Raw genomic sequence first — 22,340 nt, 5'->3', positions numbered from 1 at the left:
TAAATGTGGACACATATTTAAACTTTATAGTCCTTTAGCATTGTAGACATGCTTAATCAGAGAGCAATTCCACAGTGTGTAGGTTCATTAGGAATAAATCAATTAATTGGGCATTTCTGCTAATATAGACAAATATGGGGGGCTGATTTTACATTAAGTTAAAAACATCCCTCTTTTTCATCTCTAGCACTAGGTGTTAATCACATATTAGAAAGATGAGAATAGCAGTACTGACAGTATCCTGCATGACTACTTCAACTGACAGCTTTTGGCCAGGAGACCTAAGCCTCTGCCGCCTCCTGCCTCTGTCCCAGAGACCCTGACGTGCTGACTTCTGTCGCTGCAGGGAATGTGGGAACTTGGGGTATCAACAACAGGAAAATTTTGCTAAAATTTCCTGGCACGTGCAAGATGTAAACTTCTGGTCCCCGTAGCTTAAGAAATACTTTAATGGGTATTGGCTTCACTGCACTGGCTAACTACTAGGTGCTAATGCCATTTCAACTTAGTAGTATTGAAAATCACTTTAGGTAACACTATTAGTATTTCAATAAAATTACAGTAGATGAAATCCAAGAAAAGCAGAGGAGGCAGGGCAGGGAACACAAAGAAATTTTTTTGCTTCGCTCTATTCTATTCTATGCAGTTCTCCAGTAGATTTACATTTTTCTGAATGTGCTGTTGCAATTCTCTTCTGCAGCTGGTTCCTAGAAATCAGTACTCATCAGTGCAAATTGCTCATCAGTGGTGATCACCAGCCATTGTTTCCTTATACAAATGTGCTGTTGGACAGGCAACCCTTGTACCACTTATCACGTCAATAAATAATATTGAAATGCCACTTTACATTTGGACTCAATGTTCTTAAGGGTATTTTCCAACCTAATGATTCTATGAAAAATACTTCACTCCCAAGAAACTTGCTAGAGACCAATTAAAGTCTTTCTAAATACAAGTTATGCAAAGTTATGCAAAGCATAAATCAACTTATTGATAACCTCCCACACACTAGTGTATTGAGGAAAAAAAAGAGACACAAGTTTATAGACTGAATGACAATAACATTAAGTCATCATTAACACACAGAGGGACACTCTCAGGCCTTGTCTAAAACAATGAGCCTACAAACACATAGTTGCTCCCAGACTCAGCTGTGCTCCCTACTTGGGTTGTGACCCCCAAAATGATCAGTAGCCAGGCAGGCACCATGATCCTGCCTTTGCTGCCAGAAGAAGGTCACCTGCAAGGAAGCTCTGGTGAACTTTGTACCAACTGCCACAGGGACTCAACAGTTTTCCTACCTTCCAGTTTAGATGCAGGTGTACTGCTTATCCCAGCTCCTCAGTGAAATGCCTCCTGCATTCCGATGACTACACAAGGGACTTGTGCTCCTAACTTTGGTTCTTCAGTTTTAACCTTACTCTGTAAAATAGCCCAGCACAGATGGACCTGGCAGTCTACTGCAGAATTTGGAAGCACAGACAAAATCCAGGCTATACTACAACACAAGCCAGACCCCTCCTTTACATACATACTGCTTGTACTACAAAGACCAATTTAAATTCTCTGCTATCATTTTATGCTCTGCATAAGAAGATACTGATATTTAATTATTTGGGCTGCAACTGACAATTCTCAATGTATTCATCACAGTATGAGTGGTTAAATACACAGAAACAGTACTGGGACTTGTTATCTACGATCCACAGTACAGCCTGACATGGGGATGTGGTAAAATACAGTGTTCTCTCAGTAAAATGGTGAAGTAGAGGGTGTCAGGATGGTAACAAACACAGGATGATTTTCACCTCTAAATACACATCAGAAGAAACTCCTGTGCATAATTAGCCAGGACTTGTCAAAGACTGTCATGGTTTAACCCCAGATAGTAACTGAGCACCACGTTGCTGCTCACTCACCCCCCACAGCAGATGGGGAGGAGAATGGAAAAAAAAGCCTCATGGGTTGAGATAAAGACAGTTTAATATGACAAAAAAGGAAGATGATGATAACAACCACCACAATAACAATGAAAAGAAAGTGATGCACAAGTGCATTGCTCATAACATATGGAAGAGAAAAACCTGCAATGCTGTTCTTCAGCCTTGAGCAACCCCATAACAGAAGGGTCCTCTGAGAAACCAAGCAAAGTAGATAGCTGTTTAAGTTCCTCCATCTCCAAGGCAGCTATTACAAAAGCCCACCGGTACCCTTTTGGGTTCTTGAAATATCCTCTGTGGAGGTAGTCTATGTCAAGCATGCACAGAGTTTCTGGGCCAGTCACAGTGGGGTGCTTTTCCCACTCATTGCCAATTTGACTCACTTTGACTCCAATACAGTTAACTGTTGTCATGTCCCTGTCACTCCAGAAATGCAGACAGGTTCTGGCTCTTCACAGTTTGATGGTGTGAAGTACTGTGTCCCTCAATGAATGCCTGTACCAGTGGACTTATGTCTCAACATTGCTGAAATATTGCATTAAGACGCTTGTAAAGGGTTAAGGAAGACTTGCTAACAGGATGGTTTATAGTGGTGACCTCCCATAAACAATGCCTCCCTTGATTGACTCTGTTTCTGAAGAAACATCAGTTGGGACATAAATTTGAGTCTAACCCCATATTTTGAGTAAATTACACACTCAAGGAGTATGTGCTCTGTGGAAATAAAATGACTTCTTCGACAAGTTCCAGTACCCCCTCCTCCTTATCTGTTCTATGAATTCCTTGCTTGTCTCTAACTGGCCACAAATGCAGGCAAAGCATTTCATTGTAGCTAGTTCGAGCTCCCCCTTGTCCTTGCAGGTACACAAAACCTGCTGAAACCAAACTTGAAGTTTGGATCAGAGTCAAGGGGTAACTGAGTCTGTGCAAAACAGAAGGTTACTTGCGGTGACGAAGAGGAGCCATCTGACTTCATCCTCATGACCCTCCACAACCACCACCAAACAGCAGTGCGCAGGCGCAGCTGGGAGGAGTTTATGGAAATCACCTCTTGGAACTCATTTTAATACGAAGCGGGACAAGTTAGGAATATGTACAGGTGTGTGAGGCAACCTAATGAATAAGTATCATTGAACTGTATATAACCAAGAAGAACTGCCACGTTAGTGTGCATGTCCACAGTGGAGCAACGCCCCGTGCACCCAGCGCTGAGCCATGACAACCAGCAACTCATGGAACTCCCCACCTGACGTGAAGTCGATTCGGACTGTACCTGTGCCTCTAGGGTCAAGACAGATTTTCCTCCTCTCTGTGGTCATGCAAGTAAAACCACAGGGTGCCTTGTGGTGTGTACCCTGGAGGGGTACACAGAGGAATACCAGTTCCTAATAGCTGAAATACTGGTCCATACAAGCAGGGAATCTGATTTATCCCCTTTGAGTTGCCAGACCTCCCAGGAGTTTCTTGAATAGGTTTTCAGATTTTTCAGACAGCCTTTCCATGGCTGGGACACAGGACTGTGCAGATTTCTTTGTGTTGCCAGCCAGCCACTTCATTCGTCACTGGTGCCTCTTTGCCTTTCCAGGCTAGTATTGCCAGTGAGTTGGCATATGTTGGTGGTGCAAGCTGCACAAATCTCCACCACACAGGTCAGGTACACTGGACTTCATCTGGATCTGTAGGTTACTGTGTGTTGTCCTGGTCATAATAAAACATCTTCTAAGGGGCTAATTCCCTTAGTACTAGATAACTCTCTCCATGGTGGTCCACTTGCCTGGATGAAATACAGTATCTTCTCTGAAGGGATACCTTTCCCTTGCTCTTGACAAGAGTTTTCTCCAGAGGCTGAGGGCTTGTGTCCCTTTTCCAGTTGCCTTGGCAATGCCCCCTTCCCTGGATAGGGATCCCAGCTATTTGGCTTCCCTACCCTCTAATTCCAGGCTACTGGCCCTGCTATCCCAGCCAGGTGATAAGTTGCACACCTATTGATGACTGAAATGTTTTTGCATATCTCACAGCTCACTCAGGGATCAGGAAGTTATCTCTGGTTCCAACTTTTCCTCTTGTTCTTGTGATGGCCCTGTTCCATCATACTTTACTAAATGAGTTGACTTTCATGTCCATTTCTTCTTGTGTATAGGGGCAACTGATACCAATATGGGTTGGTTCTCTGGGTCAGCTGCAGTGCTTGCCATGGGGGTTAGAAAAGCCACAGTGCCTGTCCTGGGGGTTAATCTCCACATACCTATATTGCTGTTTAACCCTAAACAAGACCTGAACCACCCTCAGGAGAGCTAGCAATAGAGACATGCTGCTTTTGAACATCCCAAGGATATTCAACATTCTCAAAATCTCCTGTAATTAGCCTGGAGAAGAAAAGGAAGGTGAAGGAAGGTGTCTCCCCCACATATTTGCTCTCCAAGAAGAAAAAGTGTACTAATTAATAGCTTTTGACAGATGACTCCAAAAACATGGAGATGAAACAGTTGCTGTTTCTCCACCACCACTAAATACAGATTCACCTGCTGCTGCATACAAGTACAAAACTGGTCTATCAACAATTTTATCATACCATCAGCCAGTAGTACATCAAATGGTAGTTCCAAGGGGATCCAAGGTAGATCCAAGGGGATGGGGAGGAAAATGGAAAAGAACCTCATGGGTTGAGATAAACGCAGTTTAAAGGATAGCAAAGGAAGAGAATAATAGCAATAATGACAACAACATTATTATCATACAAAACAAGGGCTGCACAAATGCAGTTGCTCACCACATGTGGAAGGAAAAAACCCAAAACCCAATGCTCAAACTGTTTCTGAGCAGCAAATCTGTCTCCTGGCTGGCTTCCCCAGTTACTTTGGGAGCATAACTTTAATATGTTAGGGAATATGCCTTTGGCCAGTCTGGGCCAGCTTTCCTGGCCATGCTCTCCCAGCTCGTGCGTTTGACTGGGTGTGAGGAGCTGAAAAGTTCTTGGCTTAGTGTAGACACTAAGCAGCAACTAAAAGATCCGTGTGTTATCAACATGATTCTCATCCTAAATCCAAAACACAGTGCTATACTGGCTACTACAAAGAAAATTCACTCTGTCTCAGCTGAAACCAGGACAAAGGTTGAGTTTGAAAACAAAGAACAGCAACAGCCTTGGCTCTGTCACAGGTTTAAGGTGCCTTAATCAACTTGTCTGCATCCTTTATGCATCCATTTCTCCTTCTGAAAACAGGCACATTATCCTGCTACGGTCACACAAACAAGGTGTTGAATGTAAACAGGCACATACATATAAAAAGTGTTATTCTTTAATTAGAGGGCTACACATAGAACGGACTATAATGTTTCATAGAGCTTTTCCAAAACGCACGTGGGGCTGTAACGTCAGCTGTCACCACTAGATGGCAAAGCAGCACTGCTCTCTCTGGACATTCACTGATCCTGAAATCAAAGCTACGTTTTTCGGGGGCTCAAGACAGAGCAGAGAATAAACCATGGGTGTCAATAAGCAAACCGAGTATTTATAGCCGTGGTTCTGTAGTCAAAGACCTGCTTGACAAATTCTAACTAGTTAAATTACAGCCTATCGATTCACAGTATGTTGTACATTGGTATAACTTGTTTTTCTATTAATAGACCAAGACTGTAGGAAAGGGAAATTTACTTTGTAAAAGCACTGAAAGCTGGAACAGGCCACAATGACAAGGAAAAATAACCTGGCTGGATTGGACGTGTTCAGTTTGCTTTCTTAATGTGCGCCAGCAATAGGGGAGCAATAGTGCTCCCACAGAATTTTAACAAACTAACTTCAGTTAAGGGACTAAAGAATTCCAGCCATGGTTAGTTATGTTTCCACCACAACCTCAATACAACTGAAAACTCTCAAGGCATCCATCCCACACCTCCTGATTTGTGATTTTACGTGAATGGAACCAGAGTTTGGGTTGTGATGTCAGAACTGTCAAGGATGGTAGATTCTTAAATGGTTCTTAAATGGTGTCACAGAAAAATAAATCATGCAGGTGGCTTTTGAAAATTTATATTGAGAGGTCTTTTGAAAACTACAAAGAAAAGCAGTTTCAGCTCTGAGTATTATACACACTTCAACCTAACATGTTCCAAAACCAGCTTTGCTAGCACTCACCTGTTTGCAAAACTCAATCAGCCCTTAATACCTTAGCATCACCACTATCTACACGCCCAAATTCAGGGTAACTCCTTTAAGTTTTACAGTGTTGAAACCCAAGAACGTAGCTGTGGCATAGAACCAAGGGACAGCCAGCTCCAGCATTCCTGCAGATCTGTAAGATTTACATTGTGACTCAGATGGGGCCACTGTATTGCAGCCAAGTTCTCCTGACACTGTCTTACAGACATGCAGAAAGGCTCTTTATGTCTAGAATAAATCAGATCGTCAGGTGTACAGTGACTGTTGTTTCCTATTGTGTGTATTATTAGATTGCAACTTACTGGGTCCACACTGCCAAGACATGCACACAATCAACCTGGAACTGGAGAACTTCTAGGTAAAACTACAGTGTCAGGCCCGTTCCAAATGAGCACGTTTAAGGGGCAAAATGGTGCAGATGCCCACCACAGCCTTTCAGGGTTATCATCGTTTTGCCATTTGATTCTGATCTATTAGTTATTGCCTAGACACCTCCTGCTTATCGATTTTGATATAGATGAATCCTATATAAATTTGAATAGGCTGAAGATGGACTGAGATGTGCTCACTGACACGTGCTGTATAAAAGCAAGTGCATCTTACCCAATCCCTGTTTGATGGCAGGAGCTGATGGAGGAGGCGGCTTCTTCGGTCTCTAAAATTCAATAAGAGAAAAAACCAGATTGCTTCACAATGTCTGCAAATCTCATTCATACAAAGGTTGGAGTTAATCATACACTGCTTAACAGTAACAATTAAAATACTTGAGACTACAGATCTGTCACATATTTCCCCAGAAATAACTTCATTAACATGAATTTGAAGCGAGAAAATAACATTGACAAATAAAATTACTTTTTTTTTCCTTTGTAATTGAAATGGTCTGCTGAGGAGACAAAAAAATAGAGTCCAGTTTCAGTGCCTTAAGATGAGAAAAATACATAACCTTTGGCTTAATGAAGAAACCTATTTATTTAAAGTTTAATCTTGTAAATATTCCAACCCATTTTGGAAAAAAAAAATGACCCACAAAAAATTCTATGCAAGAAAACTTGAAGTGTGGTTTTTCAGACTCATAAATGGGACAAAACTGTAGAACACAGGAAATTCTTCCAAGGTTACACTTTATTCACTCGCTGTGATACATTTACAGCTTCAATTGTGAAAGACAGTTACCAGAATTTTGGATGTTTGATGAAATAGCAGAAATTACTCCAACTGATCTGTACTTTTTATTTTTACTTTGCCTGTTAGGATGATTTTTCTATCAGCCCTATAATGGTACAGCTGAGAAATACAACCACTATATCAGCACCAGAACCATTCCCAGAAACATTCCTCTTCACCTGCAAGTTAGGGAAAAAGCAGTTTTTCTTCTGTGTTGACATTATGTGCAAGCACACCCACCATACTGGCACTCACCCTGTATAGCTTAAATCTTAAAATAAAAAAAACTGAGAATAAAGCCTACGTAAAACATAATAATTACTATCAATGTATGTTCACCCTTCTACCTGAGCCTTATTTCCTTTGCTACAGATAGATTATAGTCACTGTCACTTCACAGTTGCTGGCTATGCAACACCATCCATCCTCTTGTGGAACCGCCTGTAAGATGATGTTTCCAGGTATGCATCGCCTTGCCAAACCTCAACCAACCATTTAGGGTGGCATTTTCTATCAAACTCAGGTTTATTTTTCTCCCTGTTATTTTTTATATATCTGCTGAGTGGCCTAGCTATTCTCAGGGAAGATAACTGTTCCTCACTTGCAGCAGTTAGTTAAGCCTCTGCCTTGGAATTCTCAATTCTTGGTCTGAATGTTGCCAGGCAGCAGTTTTCCTGTGAAGGTTGAGCCCTTGCTGTTCACCCTTCCTGGGGATCTCTCTCAAATCTAGCAAATGTATTCATCTCTGGAGAAAAAAAAATATACCAGCTTCACACAGAGAGAATAAACCTAACAGCTTAAATCTCTGAAGTTGCCAACCCACCAGCCTTAGGTTTCTCCTACCACCTTTCCTAATCAGATCACCTCTTGTCACCGAGCTGAGAAAGCTGTGGCCAAGAACTTGGGAGCTCAGAATCGCTCTGGGTGACTGTCCATGAACAGTGAGTCCCTTCTACCCTCAGAGACACTTCTGCAGGAATTTAGGCAACAAGGTTCAAGGTCTAAATGCAGAAAAGTGTGGAAGGGAAAGAAGACAGGGATGATTATTTTCTTGTGATAGCAGCTGGGGTTTGGTTGATAATGGCTGCAGAGTGCAGGTGAGGGTCCATCAACATAATGTACACATTGGGGCTTTGCATGGCAAGGTTCAGGGGGTAGTGGGGAGCTGCAGGGTGTTTATTCTGGAGTGGCATGAGCCTGACCCTATTGGCTGTCCACAGGACAGCAGCTGGAATGTACGTGCACTCCTTTAGCGTGTCTTTTGGCTTAGTTCTGATCTGAAGGAGTCTAGTTCAAGTCCCCCAAGACCTGTCTTCGAGGCAAACCAGTGCACAGTAAGTACAGAAGGACAAGTGAGAGATTCAGTACAGATCCCATTTTTGACTAAAACTAAAGCAGTAACTAACTAAAAAAAATGAGAAAGGGGGCTGTGGTTCATTAGGCAAAGTGGTTTTACCTGGGAGCTGATGAGGGTAATATTGTTTGAAAAAAGCAAAGATTAGAAAGGAAGTAGCATGAAGAAGCCTTAAGACTGGTAAGGGAAACATGGATAAGCAAGGAGGAATTACAGAGGTCTGTGGCTGCATGAGATAACCAAGAAGCTGATGGAGACAGACTAGAAGTAAAGCTAACAGAAAGGAAACCAGGATTGGTTGGAGAAGTAGAGAACAAAACTGCAGAGCAGGGACCAAGAGTGAGGAGGGAGAGGAAAACAAGCTGGATAAAGACATTGGGTGTAGGGATAGCAAGTAAATCCAGATGGCCATTTAGACTCAGATAGTGAGCTCAGGGGGAAAACTCTGTAACTGAGACCACCTGAGAGGTGGAGACTGGGACTAGGCAGTGAATAGAAAACACCTTGGACAAAAATCATGTGTGGAAAACAATCAGGATTGGAAAACTGGGTACTGAACAAGGAGATGGAAAAGATCCCAAGCTTTTGTTTAATAAGCAGAGCTACTGCAACAAGTACTTTTCAGACCATGGGATGGAATCCAACATTACTGGATCACATCAGAAAAATACCTAACAAAACCACTGGAAAAATATCCATTTCCTTCCCTTTAGCATTGATTCAAGCAAAGACAGACAGTCTATAGTCCTACCAGTTACTTAGTCATGTGGCCAAATCTGTGCCATTTAAGAATCAATAGTATTTTATTCTCCACATTTACAGCAAACTTAGCCACAATTTCTAAGTGTCTGAATATTTAATTTTATTCTACAAGTTATAGTCATTGTACGTTAAAGAACCATCCCCCCTTAAAGATATATAATTTATAAGTTCAAAAAGACTGAATAAATTTCACCACAAAAGAATGGATAAGAATAAAGATTTTTTTTTCTTCTATAATAAGCTTGCTATGCTCTAAGGTTTAAGATTTCTGCCTCTCCTGGAAATCATCTTCTTTTATTACTAGGCCTAAAGCCAGGATATCCACTCTGCTGTGGAATTGCATTTTCATTTCCCACAGTTTTTGCTGCTCTCCTACCTTCATTTTCAGTAATTATCATGTTAGCTTCTGTGACTTGTTTAATAGTTGCTTTATTAAGCTTTCCAAGTTATTTAATTTTTGCCTCTGGCATCCAATTTTATTGCCAAAGATTGAAGCTGAGTGTCAGTAGGTCTCTGTTTTATCATGTAAGGCTTACACCGTCACTGCAAAATGCTCATCAAAAGCCTGACTGCAAGCTCAGAATATCACACCCATGACTGAAAAGGTTCCTAAAAATGGAATGCACTTGTGGGGGAAGTAATCCTTTACTTACTTCCAGGAAGCTGCAGGATTTCTAAATATTGTTTGGCAAACAACTACACTGAATCTTTCAAATAAATAGAAGCTGAAAAAGCTTCTGCATGTATTTTATAACTCCTTTAAAAAAATAAAAGAAACAACCCTCTGAGATACCAAAGGGTGACTGTTGTCTTTCAAATATCACAGATAAAATTTCACCCCTTTCATTTTGCAGGCGCTGATTGACAGCAGTCAATCAGCATGCAGGTGGTAGGCCAACATTTCATATTCCACCACAACAATAATGGAGAAGAGTTAACAATTCTGGTCATCCTTGCATCACCTGACTCAGCAAATTAAACTGACCTCCAATTTCTCTCTCAACCTTAGGATGGAGGACGGAGGGCTTTCAGAGCAACGTAGTAGAGGCAGACCTACTGGATATGTCAATCAAACCCTTCAAAGAAACTCTATCTTGAGTGCCACATTCTCTTCATGGATGCTTTGTAACATGGAAACTGGTTTCCTTGAATGTTTTTTTTGTTTTTAAGTTAGAAGTAAAAGTCACATATCCAAACCAGAATTTCTTTCAACTCCCCTTCCATTCTGGATTCCAAAGGAAAAAGGAAACACATTGCTTACCTCTTTTTCAAAATCAGAAGGGAGAAGCTTGACAAAATTATCTGGAAACACTCCTCGCCTGCCATTGAGTTCTCCTTCCCACCAACCCACATCGATGCAGTCCTACAAAACAGTAAAATAAAATTAAAGCCACAATGTGTTTGTGCACCGAACACATTGGTGTGCTGAACTGCCCTTTTGCATAATGTCCTGCCTTTTTGCTAGAACACAACAATTTACTGGAGTGCCAGGTTAACGGGGTAATTTGCCAGATAAAAACTGCAGTAATCACCCCGCATTATATTAGCACATGGAACACCTAGGAAAGAACAATAAACATGCTGTAAGAGCTCTAGAACTTGTCTGTGTCTAAAGCAAAACACCATTCCACCAGTTGATCTATTAAACCAGGAAGCGTTTTGAACATGTATGATGCTACTCTGACTTCATTTTAGAGAAAGACAGTAACTTAATTAAAGATCACACATCCCAGGAGGTAAAAATGCTCCTTTATTTCCCGTGCTTTCAAGAAAAGCTTGACACACTGTAATTGCTTCTGAGATGATTAAATTTCAGCACAGTCCAATGAAGAAGGCATTATACACTTGATTGTTATTAAGCATCACCTTTTTCTGCAGCATTTTTCAGCAGCACAATGCAGAGTGTGTAGCAAAACAATGCACAGCTAAATGCTTGCTATGAGTGAACTGCTAAATCGGTGAGTCTAAATGATGAAAAAATTAGTGCTGCTATTTCAGTAATGAATAATAAAATAACAGAAGCCAGAAGCATTATAGAGATTAAAATTGTTCCTTGAGTCCTGGATAGTAAGCTCCATGGAGTTCACTTATTTTTGTGTTTGCTGAAGACTTCTAGTTGAGATTTTCCATGTTCTTCTCTGAAAGCTGTGGCTGAACCAATTCAGCTGTTTTCCAAAACAATTATGGGAAAGTCACCCAGTATCTGCTCAGCCTTAGAACTATTGCAGCCAATTTTAGCAGTTGGGTCAGCATCTGGCTGGCGAAACTTTCTATCCTCTTGGGCAGCAGCTCTGTCTCTTCATGTGGCTCAAAGCCATGCAATAAGTACTACACACCCGAGACATGAGGGAAAGTAAAATCCCACAAACATGCCAAAAACTCATTGGGGATCCCCCCCATTCTATGAAAGCCAGGGCTAAACAGGGTTGGGTCTACAGCTGGGTTCTCACATTAACTAGTAACATAAGCCTGAAGCAATCTCTGTGGCATCACTGCTTCCACAGCTACTGATCTGGACTGACCAAACCATCTGCACCTGCCAGGTATATCCCGCTGACCTGGAAGCAGAGCCACATTGCAACTGCTCAGAAGGTCAACGTGTTGGATGTTCCTATCCTAACATTTCTATTCCAACCCTGTGGAAACTCTCCCAGATTTAATGAAGTGCTGCTGCTTTTCAAAAAAATCAGATGTCACCACTGTTCAGAAGAGATCACTTGAAATTCAGCAGCTGCATTCTCTGAATACTGGGTGGTACCTATGCAGGTCTAACAGTTCTAGCTTGGGGAATGGTTACTGTTCCAAGTCAGCCTGAAGTGAGGATTCTCCATCACTCACTGCTGCAGAAACCGAATGGTTCTTTCCCTGTAAAGACTCTATCTGGGCCATGGAAAAAAAAGTGTGATAATGTGCAGAGCTGCACATTACAATCACCGGTCTCTTCCTGCTTTTCAGTAACGTGAGAGTTGAACAAGCTGTATGTAAGGAGCACCAGAGCATAGGGACGAGGAGAAACAGAGGGGTATGGGTATAATAAACGTAGGCAAGAGCAGGCAGGTGGTTCAGGAAAAAGCAAGAACAAGCACTAAATAATTGTATTGGTTTACACAGAGAACAAAGCTAAACAAAATTGAACAGAAGCAAGCAAAACAGGCCAAATCCTACAAACCTCATAGATGCTATGAGGCAACATCCCTCCAGAGACAGCACTGGATCAGGAGTCCAGAATCATAACATTCTTGTGGTGTGAGAAAATAGCTTAAAAAACGCTGAGTGGAAACCCGTGTCTTAACATTATTTATCTACACAATTAGGTTGTGAAGTCAGACCTAATTGCATAGATTAGAAGCTCTGGGGTTAAAAATGTCACATGCTCAAATTAGTCACTGTTGTGGCCATGCGTATACAGGATGTTAAATATTCACTAATAGACAGATCTCATTTGTTTTTCTCCATAGTAAGCTTCTAAAATGACCAAAGACTCAAATATGCCCACTTCATTCCATCCTCTGCCTAGGAAGGATCATAGCATGCCGTCATAATTTAGAAAAGTTTTTAAGATAAATGTTTAGAAATCATGCACAGACTACAAAAGGACAGAGAGAAAAGGTTAAGAGGAAAGGAACATTTCTTTGTCTAAAGGAAGCAAATAGTAGTTTAAATAGGGAGGAGGATCCACCGAAAAAAATGGAGTGTGAATGGACAACAAAAGGTAATATATGCATGCAAAATGGCATTTTTGCTACACTTCTATGAAATAGTTTGTTTCAGCTGCTACAAGGGTGACAGAAGAATGCAAGTTAACTTAATGAGGTGTACTTAATACCAAGAGAAGTCTTAAAAATGCTGTTAACAATGACTTTGCTTGTTGGTATTTTTCTGTATGTTATAATGCAAAACCACTGGATGATATTTGAGAGAAAGCAGACTAGCATTAAATAAGATCATTGTATTCATGGGGGTTTTTTTTGGAGGGGGCAGAGTTAGTTATTCTTCCGGGCTAGGCTTCTTATTTAGCTTATTTAGTTCAACTCATCTCCTGAGGTAGAATACACTAACTAAATATGGGAGCTAAGTATCTCGGTTTCTTGCATTATTTCTGTTCTGGGTGGGTATTTTTTTTTTCCTATCCCCATGCTCTGCTGCAATGTGTTCCTGATCTACAAACGCAGGCACTGAACAATCCTTTCATTCTTTATCTGTTTGTTTCCTCTTATGCTCAACCTGTGTTTTTATCCTGCATTTTTTCTTTAAGAGGGTGGCCTTCACTAAGGACACTTACCTTTTCTAGATCTTCCCAGGAGCTATTTAGGAGCTATTTTCCCGCTCTGTTAGACTGCTGAGCCTTTGTTAGTGAACAGGGCTGACCCTCAAACTAGCTGATGGCTTCAAAATATCCGCTGTGGAAATACAGGGCTCCATGAAGGACTGAGATAATCAGCTAGTCATGCATGGCACGGGCAGGCCCCGTGCAGGATTTTACTCCTACTACAGAGCCAGCACCTCTCATTCCTGACGCAAAGGCGCCCTCCCACTTGGCTCGATCTACTTGCACAGCCCAGTAATCAGCGCACTCAACTGTTCTATCACATGTTGTGTTTTATAATGCCCTCCACGGCTAATCTGAAATTGCCAAAACATTTATGACCTAATTTAGACTTTGAAAAATATTAAGAATAATTCAAGCCTCCAGACATGAAAAGCTTGAGCTTCAGCTGATAGCACCGCTTAGCGCTAGCTAATAATCCCGGCTAAACAACACAACATCACATGTATTCTTTTTCAGGCCAAATGCTTTTTTATGCTCTTAGAAAACCCAAATATTACCCCTGCTTCTTCATGTTATTAGCCCACGTGGATTTTGTATTCACTGCTCTTTTTAAAGCTCATTTGTTTGCATGAAGACGCTGCTCGTGTTACACGCTCATTAATCCCAAACAGCTGCAGATTTGCTTCCTGCTCCCCTCCAGCTTGTCGCTCAGGCTTGCACAGCCAATCACCAGGCAGGATTTTCACACAGTGGATCGATCTTTACGCAGCTTCTCTTTAACTTTCTCATTTATTTTACTTGCCAGAAGCAGCTTCTGTGTCACTGAGCCAAAGGACAGAAAGAGATCTCAAAATTAAAAGCCAGAGGTGCCGTCAGGTGAGGAATCTCAGCAGTGGTGCAGGCTGACTGTGCCTCAGCAGCCTCTGGTAGCCCAGGTATGATGCTGGCAGCAGGCTCCTCTTCATCACAAGGCATGAGGATACCTGAGCTACAGCTGCACAAGCTGCCTCAGGTATTAATACATGACACAACTACGAAGTGCAATCAAAGCAAAATGTTAAAAACCCCGTGGCTGCCTGTGAACACTGAGCAAAAGCTACTCTGATGCCTCTAGATTCCCATCAGCCATGCAATCCTAATCAGAGACTTTTTTAATATATCTCCATGATTTCAAGATTGGCAAAATGTTTGTAATTTCAAATTACAGATCTTATAAAAAAGCTGTCAAGCTATTATAACCCAGTATCGATATTCCAAATTTTACTAACAAACCCAGTGGATTTCTCTACGCTATACTACCAGACTCCTAACAATGAAAACAGTCAAAAATCAGGCACCGAAATATCCTTAAGGTTCTATAAAAAATGTATTCCAATATAAATGCAGCTTAGCTTGATTTAAGGGGAGGGAAGAAAAAAAAAGGGAAAACCAAAATATTTACAAAACAGAAAACAAGTAAAAATTGTTTTTGATGGACACTGGAGTTCATGAAAGTTAGATAAGTAGCTGGGCCAACATTCTGCTACTGTAAAAATCAGGCACCAAAGCTTGCCTCAGAGACTATACTTATGTACTCAGAACAGTGACAGTGCAATCAAATATCTTAGAGAAATCCACTGCTGGCCCACCTTGACAAGCCTCTTTTCATTACTCAAGCAGAGGTGGATTCATACAATAGAGAAAAACAAAATCTAGAGGGAAATTGTAGCATTTTTTCATTGAAACAAAAATCCTGGACTTATCCTCATTTCCAGTGAAGTAGTTTTGTTCCAAAATCTTCTCTCTGGTAAATTTAATTCAAATTACTTTTTAGAGAATGAAGTAAAGGGAGGGAGGAGAGGCAAAATGAAAGAAGGATTGAGAAGCAGAATCAACATCCATTCAAATTCCAAGCTCAGCAGGTCCCAAATAAGTGATAATAAACTCAGTCTAATAGATTTATTAGTGACATTCATTTTGTGGCAAATGTTAGGATAAAAAATTGGATGAAACATAGTGATGAGAGAGACAGAGGTATTGAGGAATTTTTGAGGACGAATTTTAAAACTTTATAAGAAATAAATATTACACCAAGTATAAGGTACTAAAATGTCGATCTGAGCTGGAATTCTTAAATAAGTCAGAAAAACACTGTAAGAGGAAGGGGTAAAACTTGGAGAAATGGGAACAACCAGAAAAGCAGAATTCAGCTAGCTTTTGTCAATACATTGCCAATTATTTTAAGGGTATACATAGATGAACTAAAAACCACCACTCGTCTTCTTGATGTCAGGAAAAAGAGAGAGAGTACCATTCTTCAGGTAACTAGAAGTGAGACATGTAAGCTGCAAGAAAATTGTAAGAGGGAATCATCTGAAGAAAACAGGTATTTTTGTTTCCTTCTTGTATCAGAACCAATGCTGTGCTGTTCCTTCCCTCAGTGCTCTCAATCCAACTGTAAAAAAGCAGAAGCTGGCGGAGATTGAACGAAAAGCCCCAACATAAGGCGCCTTCGATGACGTATTCTTACAAACACTGTGCTTGCTGCACAGCAGCAGCTGTACCCAGACAGGCTCTACTGACAAGACGCTGGCCCCAGCCGTCTTCCCAACCCTGGAGTACAGCTGCTCGAAAGACAAGAACACAACCTTCCCTTCAGTCAAACACCATCGCTGGTTTTATCTGGCAGTGAGAGGTGACAACAGTGTTTGACAAGACAGAGCTGTCAGCCCCCTGCTATCTTAATTTCCACTTTAGTAGCTGGTACCACTTTCAAGACCGCAAAATCAGACGCAAGTTCATACCTGGCAAGTTACATGCCTTTCGCACGCCACGCTGTGAGTCAGCTACAAGCTGGACGGTGACAGATTGCCCTGTCACACAAACAGGACTCAACTCTCCCTCCTGGACACACTCACAACTTCGCAGCCTCTCCCTCTGCTCCAAGTGGCAGGAGTTTCCCATACCCCAAAGAAAGAGGGGAGTTGGTTTTGTATAAAGCTCAGGCGTGGTTATTACGAACGGGCTCATTTCTAGCCCACGCTGCTCCTGTGCTTGCACTTTAGGTCTGAGCCAGATGCAGAGATCACGAAGACAACCAACACTCCTTGGAAATGGGACGCAGCACTTCAGGCTGTTAATGTGTTTATAGTAAAAACTCACCATGTGGAGTTTTTTCATTGTTTTGCTAGGAGTCAATAAAGCATACAAGACTACTATAATTTAAATGCCAGACTTGCTAAACTATGTTTTCTTAACTACTATGTTTTCTTTCTTTCTTTCTTTTTTTTCTTCTTTTCAAGTCACTTACAGGACAGTTGGTGCATGCTAAGAGACTGTTCTTAGTCACTTAAATTAAAAACAGTAGCTACTTGTCTCTCTGATCAGTTGTGATAACTGTCTCTGGTCTTTGCTCAGAAGCCCACTGGACTTGCATCTTGACCACTGCTGAAGCCAGCTGGAAATGCTTGGAGATGATTCTTTCCAGCCTGAGCCACCGCCTGGTCCTTCCAGTGAACCTACCAACAGCTGAGCAACTTTTGTGGCTTTACCAAAGCACAGGGAAACGTGACAGCATCCGATCAAGGCTGGTAGGAGCTGCCTAAATACCTTATTCAGCCACTCCACAAAGCACAGCACTGCCACTGCTTCAGCCAAGTTTTCCCGTTAATTTAGGGGTAAAGATGTTTCCTGCCTTTTCCTCCAAAGCAACCAGGTCTTCTAGATGGCACCTGCTCCCTCGTCTCTTTGGAAAGACTGGCCATTTCAGGGAATGCTACAGCCCCAAGTTCACCTGTCCCTTCCCCAACTTATCTCTTATCAGAGAAACTGGCTGAGAATAACAAATGACCTGCAATACCCAGGATGTTAGAGTAGAGGATCTATTTTGTTTGTGAATTCTGTTTCAGGATAAATCTAACCTTTTGACTTTAAACTCTGTGAGCAAACAATTTAATCATTAATGAAGCTGAAATGCTTTGATGAAATATTTTGCAAACAGGAAAAATTACATTGCTCATTGAGTAAAACAATATCTTCTGGGGATTCACTTCACTTGCAATGTTCAGTCAGCAAATTTCATGGAGAAATTTATATGTTCCACGTCATAAAACCCTAGCACTCCAATACTCACATTAAAACTAAATTAGCCAACACAAACATGGAAGGTGGAGCTAGTAACAGACATTATTTATGCTTCTGATGAGCCACAATACAATATTTACATAACTGCATGTTTTGCAATTTAGGAGGATTACAAAAACATAGAACAAAACGTCTGAAGGATTACTGAATGCTATTATTACTGTTCACATCACAGGCATTTTAAGCCCAGGGTCCAAATTACTAATTACTAGGCCCTAAATGTGCATTTTTACTTTCCCTTTAAAAAGGTCTCCCTGTGCTGAAAGGTTGGGCTTCAGATAATACCATCACACCAGCAGGCGAACCCAGCATTCAGGATAAAAGGAAGGCTGAAGCTAAGTAGTGAGTCTAAAGCCCACATTGTGAGCAATAATCACAGTTTTCCAGACGCCTCAGCATTTCAGTGGTATCTCTTGTAAGCACAGGGCAGAAAAAACTGTCTTTCCTTTTTTATCTTAAAATATGTCACCTTTTTAGATTAGCTTGACTGTACTAAACGTACTTATGAACAAACCTAACTCTTTTTGAATGCTGCAAATCTTGAAACACTGCATGCATGGAGGATCCTGACACTTCACCTACATAGCTTGGCATGAACTTGCATTTGTCAAAATTCAAATTTGGCACTTCCCAGGAACAGCAGAGTCCTGTCCTCTGAAGGCACTGCTGTAGCACTGCAAGCACTGATAACAAGAATAGTCAAAGAAAACTTCAGTGAGCACTTAAAATTAATATTGCAAATATACTAAAAAGAAAAACATTCAAGTGCTGGCTGCTCCCTTCTCCCCATACTCATCTCAGGCTTCACAATTTATTAAAGAGCTCAGCCCAAACAACACTGTTCCTGTAAAGTTTCTAAAGATGTCAGTGAAATGCCAGCTACACCTGGTATCTTCTTAAAAACTTTGTCAGGCTTTATCTCTACCCAGACCTTACCTAATCCACCACTGCTAATCACAGCAGCCAAGAATTGCTGCAAGATATGAATAAGTGCAAAAAAAAATAGTTAAAAGCTTTGGCCAAGGACAACGTTCAGGCAAGAAGAAAAACAGGAGGACTCACAGTCTGTTTTCTCTACAACTTACTGAATTATATCAACTAATTTTAGAAAATGAACATATTTATTTGATCATCAGTGTGCCCACAAGTTTTATATAGCTGCTTTGTGTCACACATGTGAGGAAAAGCTCATGCTTCTATGCAATGACAAGGTTTACCCCACACACTCGCCACAGACATTGGCAGCACGGCGAAAGGGTCTCGGTTCTGCAGGGCATTCTCCAGATACTGTCCTGCACAGTGCCATGGCTTGAAATCCAGCAAACATCCAAACCTGATTATTTGCATTAGGTTGAAACCTCCAGAGGAACATTTTGGATCAGGGAAAAGCGATCCTATAACTAAGTCAGACCTTCAGCAGGCTGCTGACTGCCAGGGAGATCCCGCTCTTCACATCACCCGTTCCTACTCACGCACCCCAGCATGTCCTGTGGCCGACGCAAGAGGGAAGGAGCAGAACCATCCCTCTGAGGAGCCACCCACCACCAGTCACGTAAAAGTGCACCCTCAGCATGCAGAGTTTGCAAAATAATTCCCTTTATGAAGCCAGCGGCTTCTCTATCAGCGGTTTCTCTATCAGCTAAGGAGGCAGGAGGTCTTGGGGGAAACACTGGTGCCAAGCACAGTGTAGGGGGCCAGGAACAGAGAAAGCAGATTAGGTATGGAGACTGGCTCTGGCCAAAGATGTGTTGAATAATTCATGGATATCTCAGGAGAAAAAAAGGGCATGCACTGAGACACATTATGGTATTGCTGCTTCTGAGGGAAATACCTATTTATTTCCAAAGGCAATCAGTAAGTGCCTTCATTGTTCGCATGCTATTCTTTAAAGAAAAAACATCATAAAGGCTTTCTTAAAGCTGTCACGAAAGCTTTCTTAAAGTCAGGCATTCCTCTCAGTTTCTGTATGCAAGATTGTTGCAAAAGTTACAAATACTCAACATTATTTTGCATTAAAACCCCAAACAAGGTCATTTGTGTGACCAAATATTTAGTGTCAACAGAAATATACACTGCATTGCTCTGGCAGAAAGCCATTTTTATGTTTTATTAAACCAGATAATGCATCTCCCCCTGCATAACCTGAATTTTTTTTGTACTGTTGTATTAGTAGATTCATTTCTAACAATGAGATAAAAGCTTTTAGCTGCCAATCAAGGAAAACCAAAACTACCTGAATGACTATCATGAAATATGACTAACTTCTTCCTTTCTTCTGAAAGAGACAACCTTAAGCTACCATACTTCTGCTTTGAAAATTTCTATTTTCTTGGCCAATCAGCTTTATTCTTATTGGCTTCAAATATTATCACGCTTTTTTTTTTACATGCCTAGAGTGGAAAATACAAAAAAAAATCATGTTAATATAGAATGAGTGCTCATACTGAAAGAAAATCTGAGTATTCTGATTCCTCCACATATTTTTATAAGCAAGGGTCATAAAATGTGTGGGTTTTGTAATTAAAAGTGCACAGAAAAAATCAGCAATGACACACACCCCATGCACCTCTCATAGAAACAAATACAAAACCAGATAGGTTTCTATCACAGAGATGCCACAACCTAGGAAACTGCTCAATTATGTATCAGCTAGTGTCCTCTTCTATCATACTGGTACCGTTGGGTTCCTGCTCCTTCCCCTGCTCATGGCCTCAACTCACTGGCAAGGCTCTTGCACATAGCACTTACTAATTTTTATTCCTTTAGGAGTCTCCTGCATCCCTCAGAGCAGCTGTTTTCCTTCACAAGACTACCCAGCTGAGTTCCCCCTGGCAATCGCTGTGCTAAAGAAAACACTCTGGACAATTACCTCCTGCACAAGGATGAGCATTTAAAGATGCTGTAAGAAAGAAAAGCGGGAGAACTGTTTTGGTGAAAGGACCATTCTCAAACAACTGTCTATAAATACAGTGAAGGTGAAATTAGGTGCTTAACCACTACCCTAAAAACTGGAAAATATTAAATGCTCTGCATAAGGACAGATTCTGTACTCAAGCAGGAACAAAAGCAGTGGCTGCAACAGGGAAAATGAGGTTATAAAAGAGACTATCAAGACCAAATCTCATTTCATTGTTTCCTTATACCCTTATACTCCCCTTTACTGTGTTGTGTCCTGTCTTACCACTTGGTTGCATGTGCTTTGTGACAGGAACTCACTAAATGTACAGCATTTTGAGCCGCAAAACCTTCAAATTTCACAGTAAAGCAAATCATCAACAGTAACACCAAAAGAAAATACTATATTTGCAAAAACTAATTTCCATTAAGGTTATTTTTAGAAACTAGGTTTATGGATCTTTTTTCCCCAACACAGAGATAAACACTACTAATTGTAGTATCTTTTAAGTATCTGAATTGTCACTAAATATCTAGACCAGATATTTTTGTTACATAATTCTTTCACTCGTGACAGACATTAGTTTGCTGTGTCTTTCATGATACCAATGCAGCAGCTGTTTGCCTGCAGCAGCAGAGGAAAGGCTTTGCAATCCAGGAAGGTGGAGGCTCAGGAACAGATTGGATACATGGGGCAAGTGCAAAAGCATTATACCAGCTAATATATTGATATCTATTAATTTCAACATTGCTTCAATTCAGAATTAGCAAAATTGCCACACGTTTCCCAGAGAAGCTGTGGCTGCCCCCTCCCTGGCAGTGTTCAAGGCCAGGTTGGATGAGCTTTGGGCAATCTGGTCTGGTGGAGGGTGTCCCTGCCCAGAGCAGGGGCCTGGAACTAGATGGGCTTTGAGGTCCTTTCCAACCCAAACCAGTCTGGGATTCTAGGATATTGCCCTCCTCTACTCCTACTCCGCTTATAAGGGTTCAAGTGAGGATACCCTTCTATTACTGTCAGCTATTCAAATCTGCGATGATTTTTGAAGTAGTTAATTTCATTTGTCCAGATCATTTTCATTCCTGGGAACAAAGTGGGCTTTACAGCTTAGAGACCAGGTAGATTGATGCAGTGCAGTGAAAACTTGCAGGTAAAACTGCTTTCAAAGGAGTGCACAGCTGCCAGCGTGAGTTTGATGTACTTGCCTTGAAATTGTTTAGATATTACTATCGATTCCTCACACAGGCCATTTTCTGCATGCCAGTGAAATCTTCACAGTCTCACACATTTTGTTAGAATTTATTAGAGCTACTAAGAAATGTGTAGTGTTTGCATAAAGAATCTTTACTACCACTGGAAAGTAGTGGTAGCTATGTCTAAAAGTGCTGGAATGAAAAACCCTAAAAGACTTTCATGATGACAGCTGAAAATGTCACATGAATCTGTGGTGGCTTAGAAGTGACTCCATTTACTACAAATACCATCTCCAAAATCAATATTTGATCATGATAAAACACCTGCTTGACACTGTCCTTCAGCTGCACAGTGCAGTCACTACCAGTATTATTATCCTTGCCCAAATGCTGTCAAGAACATTTTCAAGGCACTAAGAAAACTACATCAGGAAGACAAATGTTCGACATTACAAAGTATAACTTACAGGGCCAATTTCA

At 41.1% G+C, this 22,340-nt stretch overlaps 1 protein-coding gene across 1 annotated transcript in view; it reads right to left on the bottom strand.

Moving 5' to 3' along the window:
- Positions 1–22,340, bottom strand: part of SH3KBP1 (SH3 domain containing kinase binding protein 1) — a 233,214-nt gene that overhangs the window by 28,764 nt on the left and 182,110 nt on the right. The window contains exons 9-10 of the mRNA XM_084262660.1: positions 10,644–10,745; positions 6,703–6,754 (exon numbers count right to left, since the gene is read on the bottom strand). Of these exons, the coding sequence (XP_084118786.1) occupies positions 6,703–6,754; positions 10,644–10,745 (154 nt within the window). The remainder of the gene's footprint in view (positions 1–6,702; positions 6,755–10,643; positions 10,746–22,340) is intronic.

This window comes from Gallinula chloropus, assembly GCF_964237585.1.
Source record: "Gallinula chloropus genome assembly, chromosome: 1".
In the NCBI taxonomy this organism is placed as follows: Eukaryota; Metazoa; Chordata; class Aves; order Gruiformes; family Rallidae; genus Gallinula; species Gallinula chloropus.
This window is presented reverse-complemented; position numbering and strand designations above follow the sequence as displayed.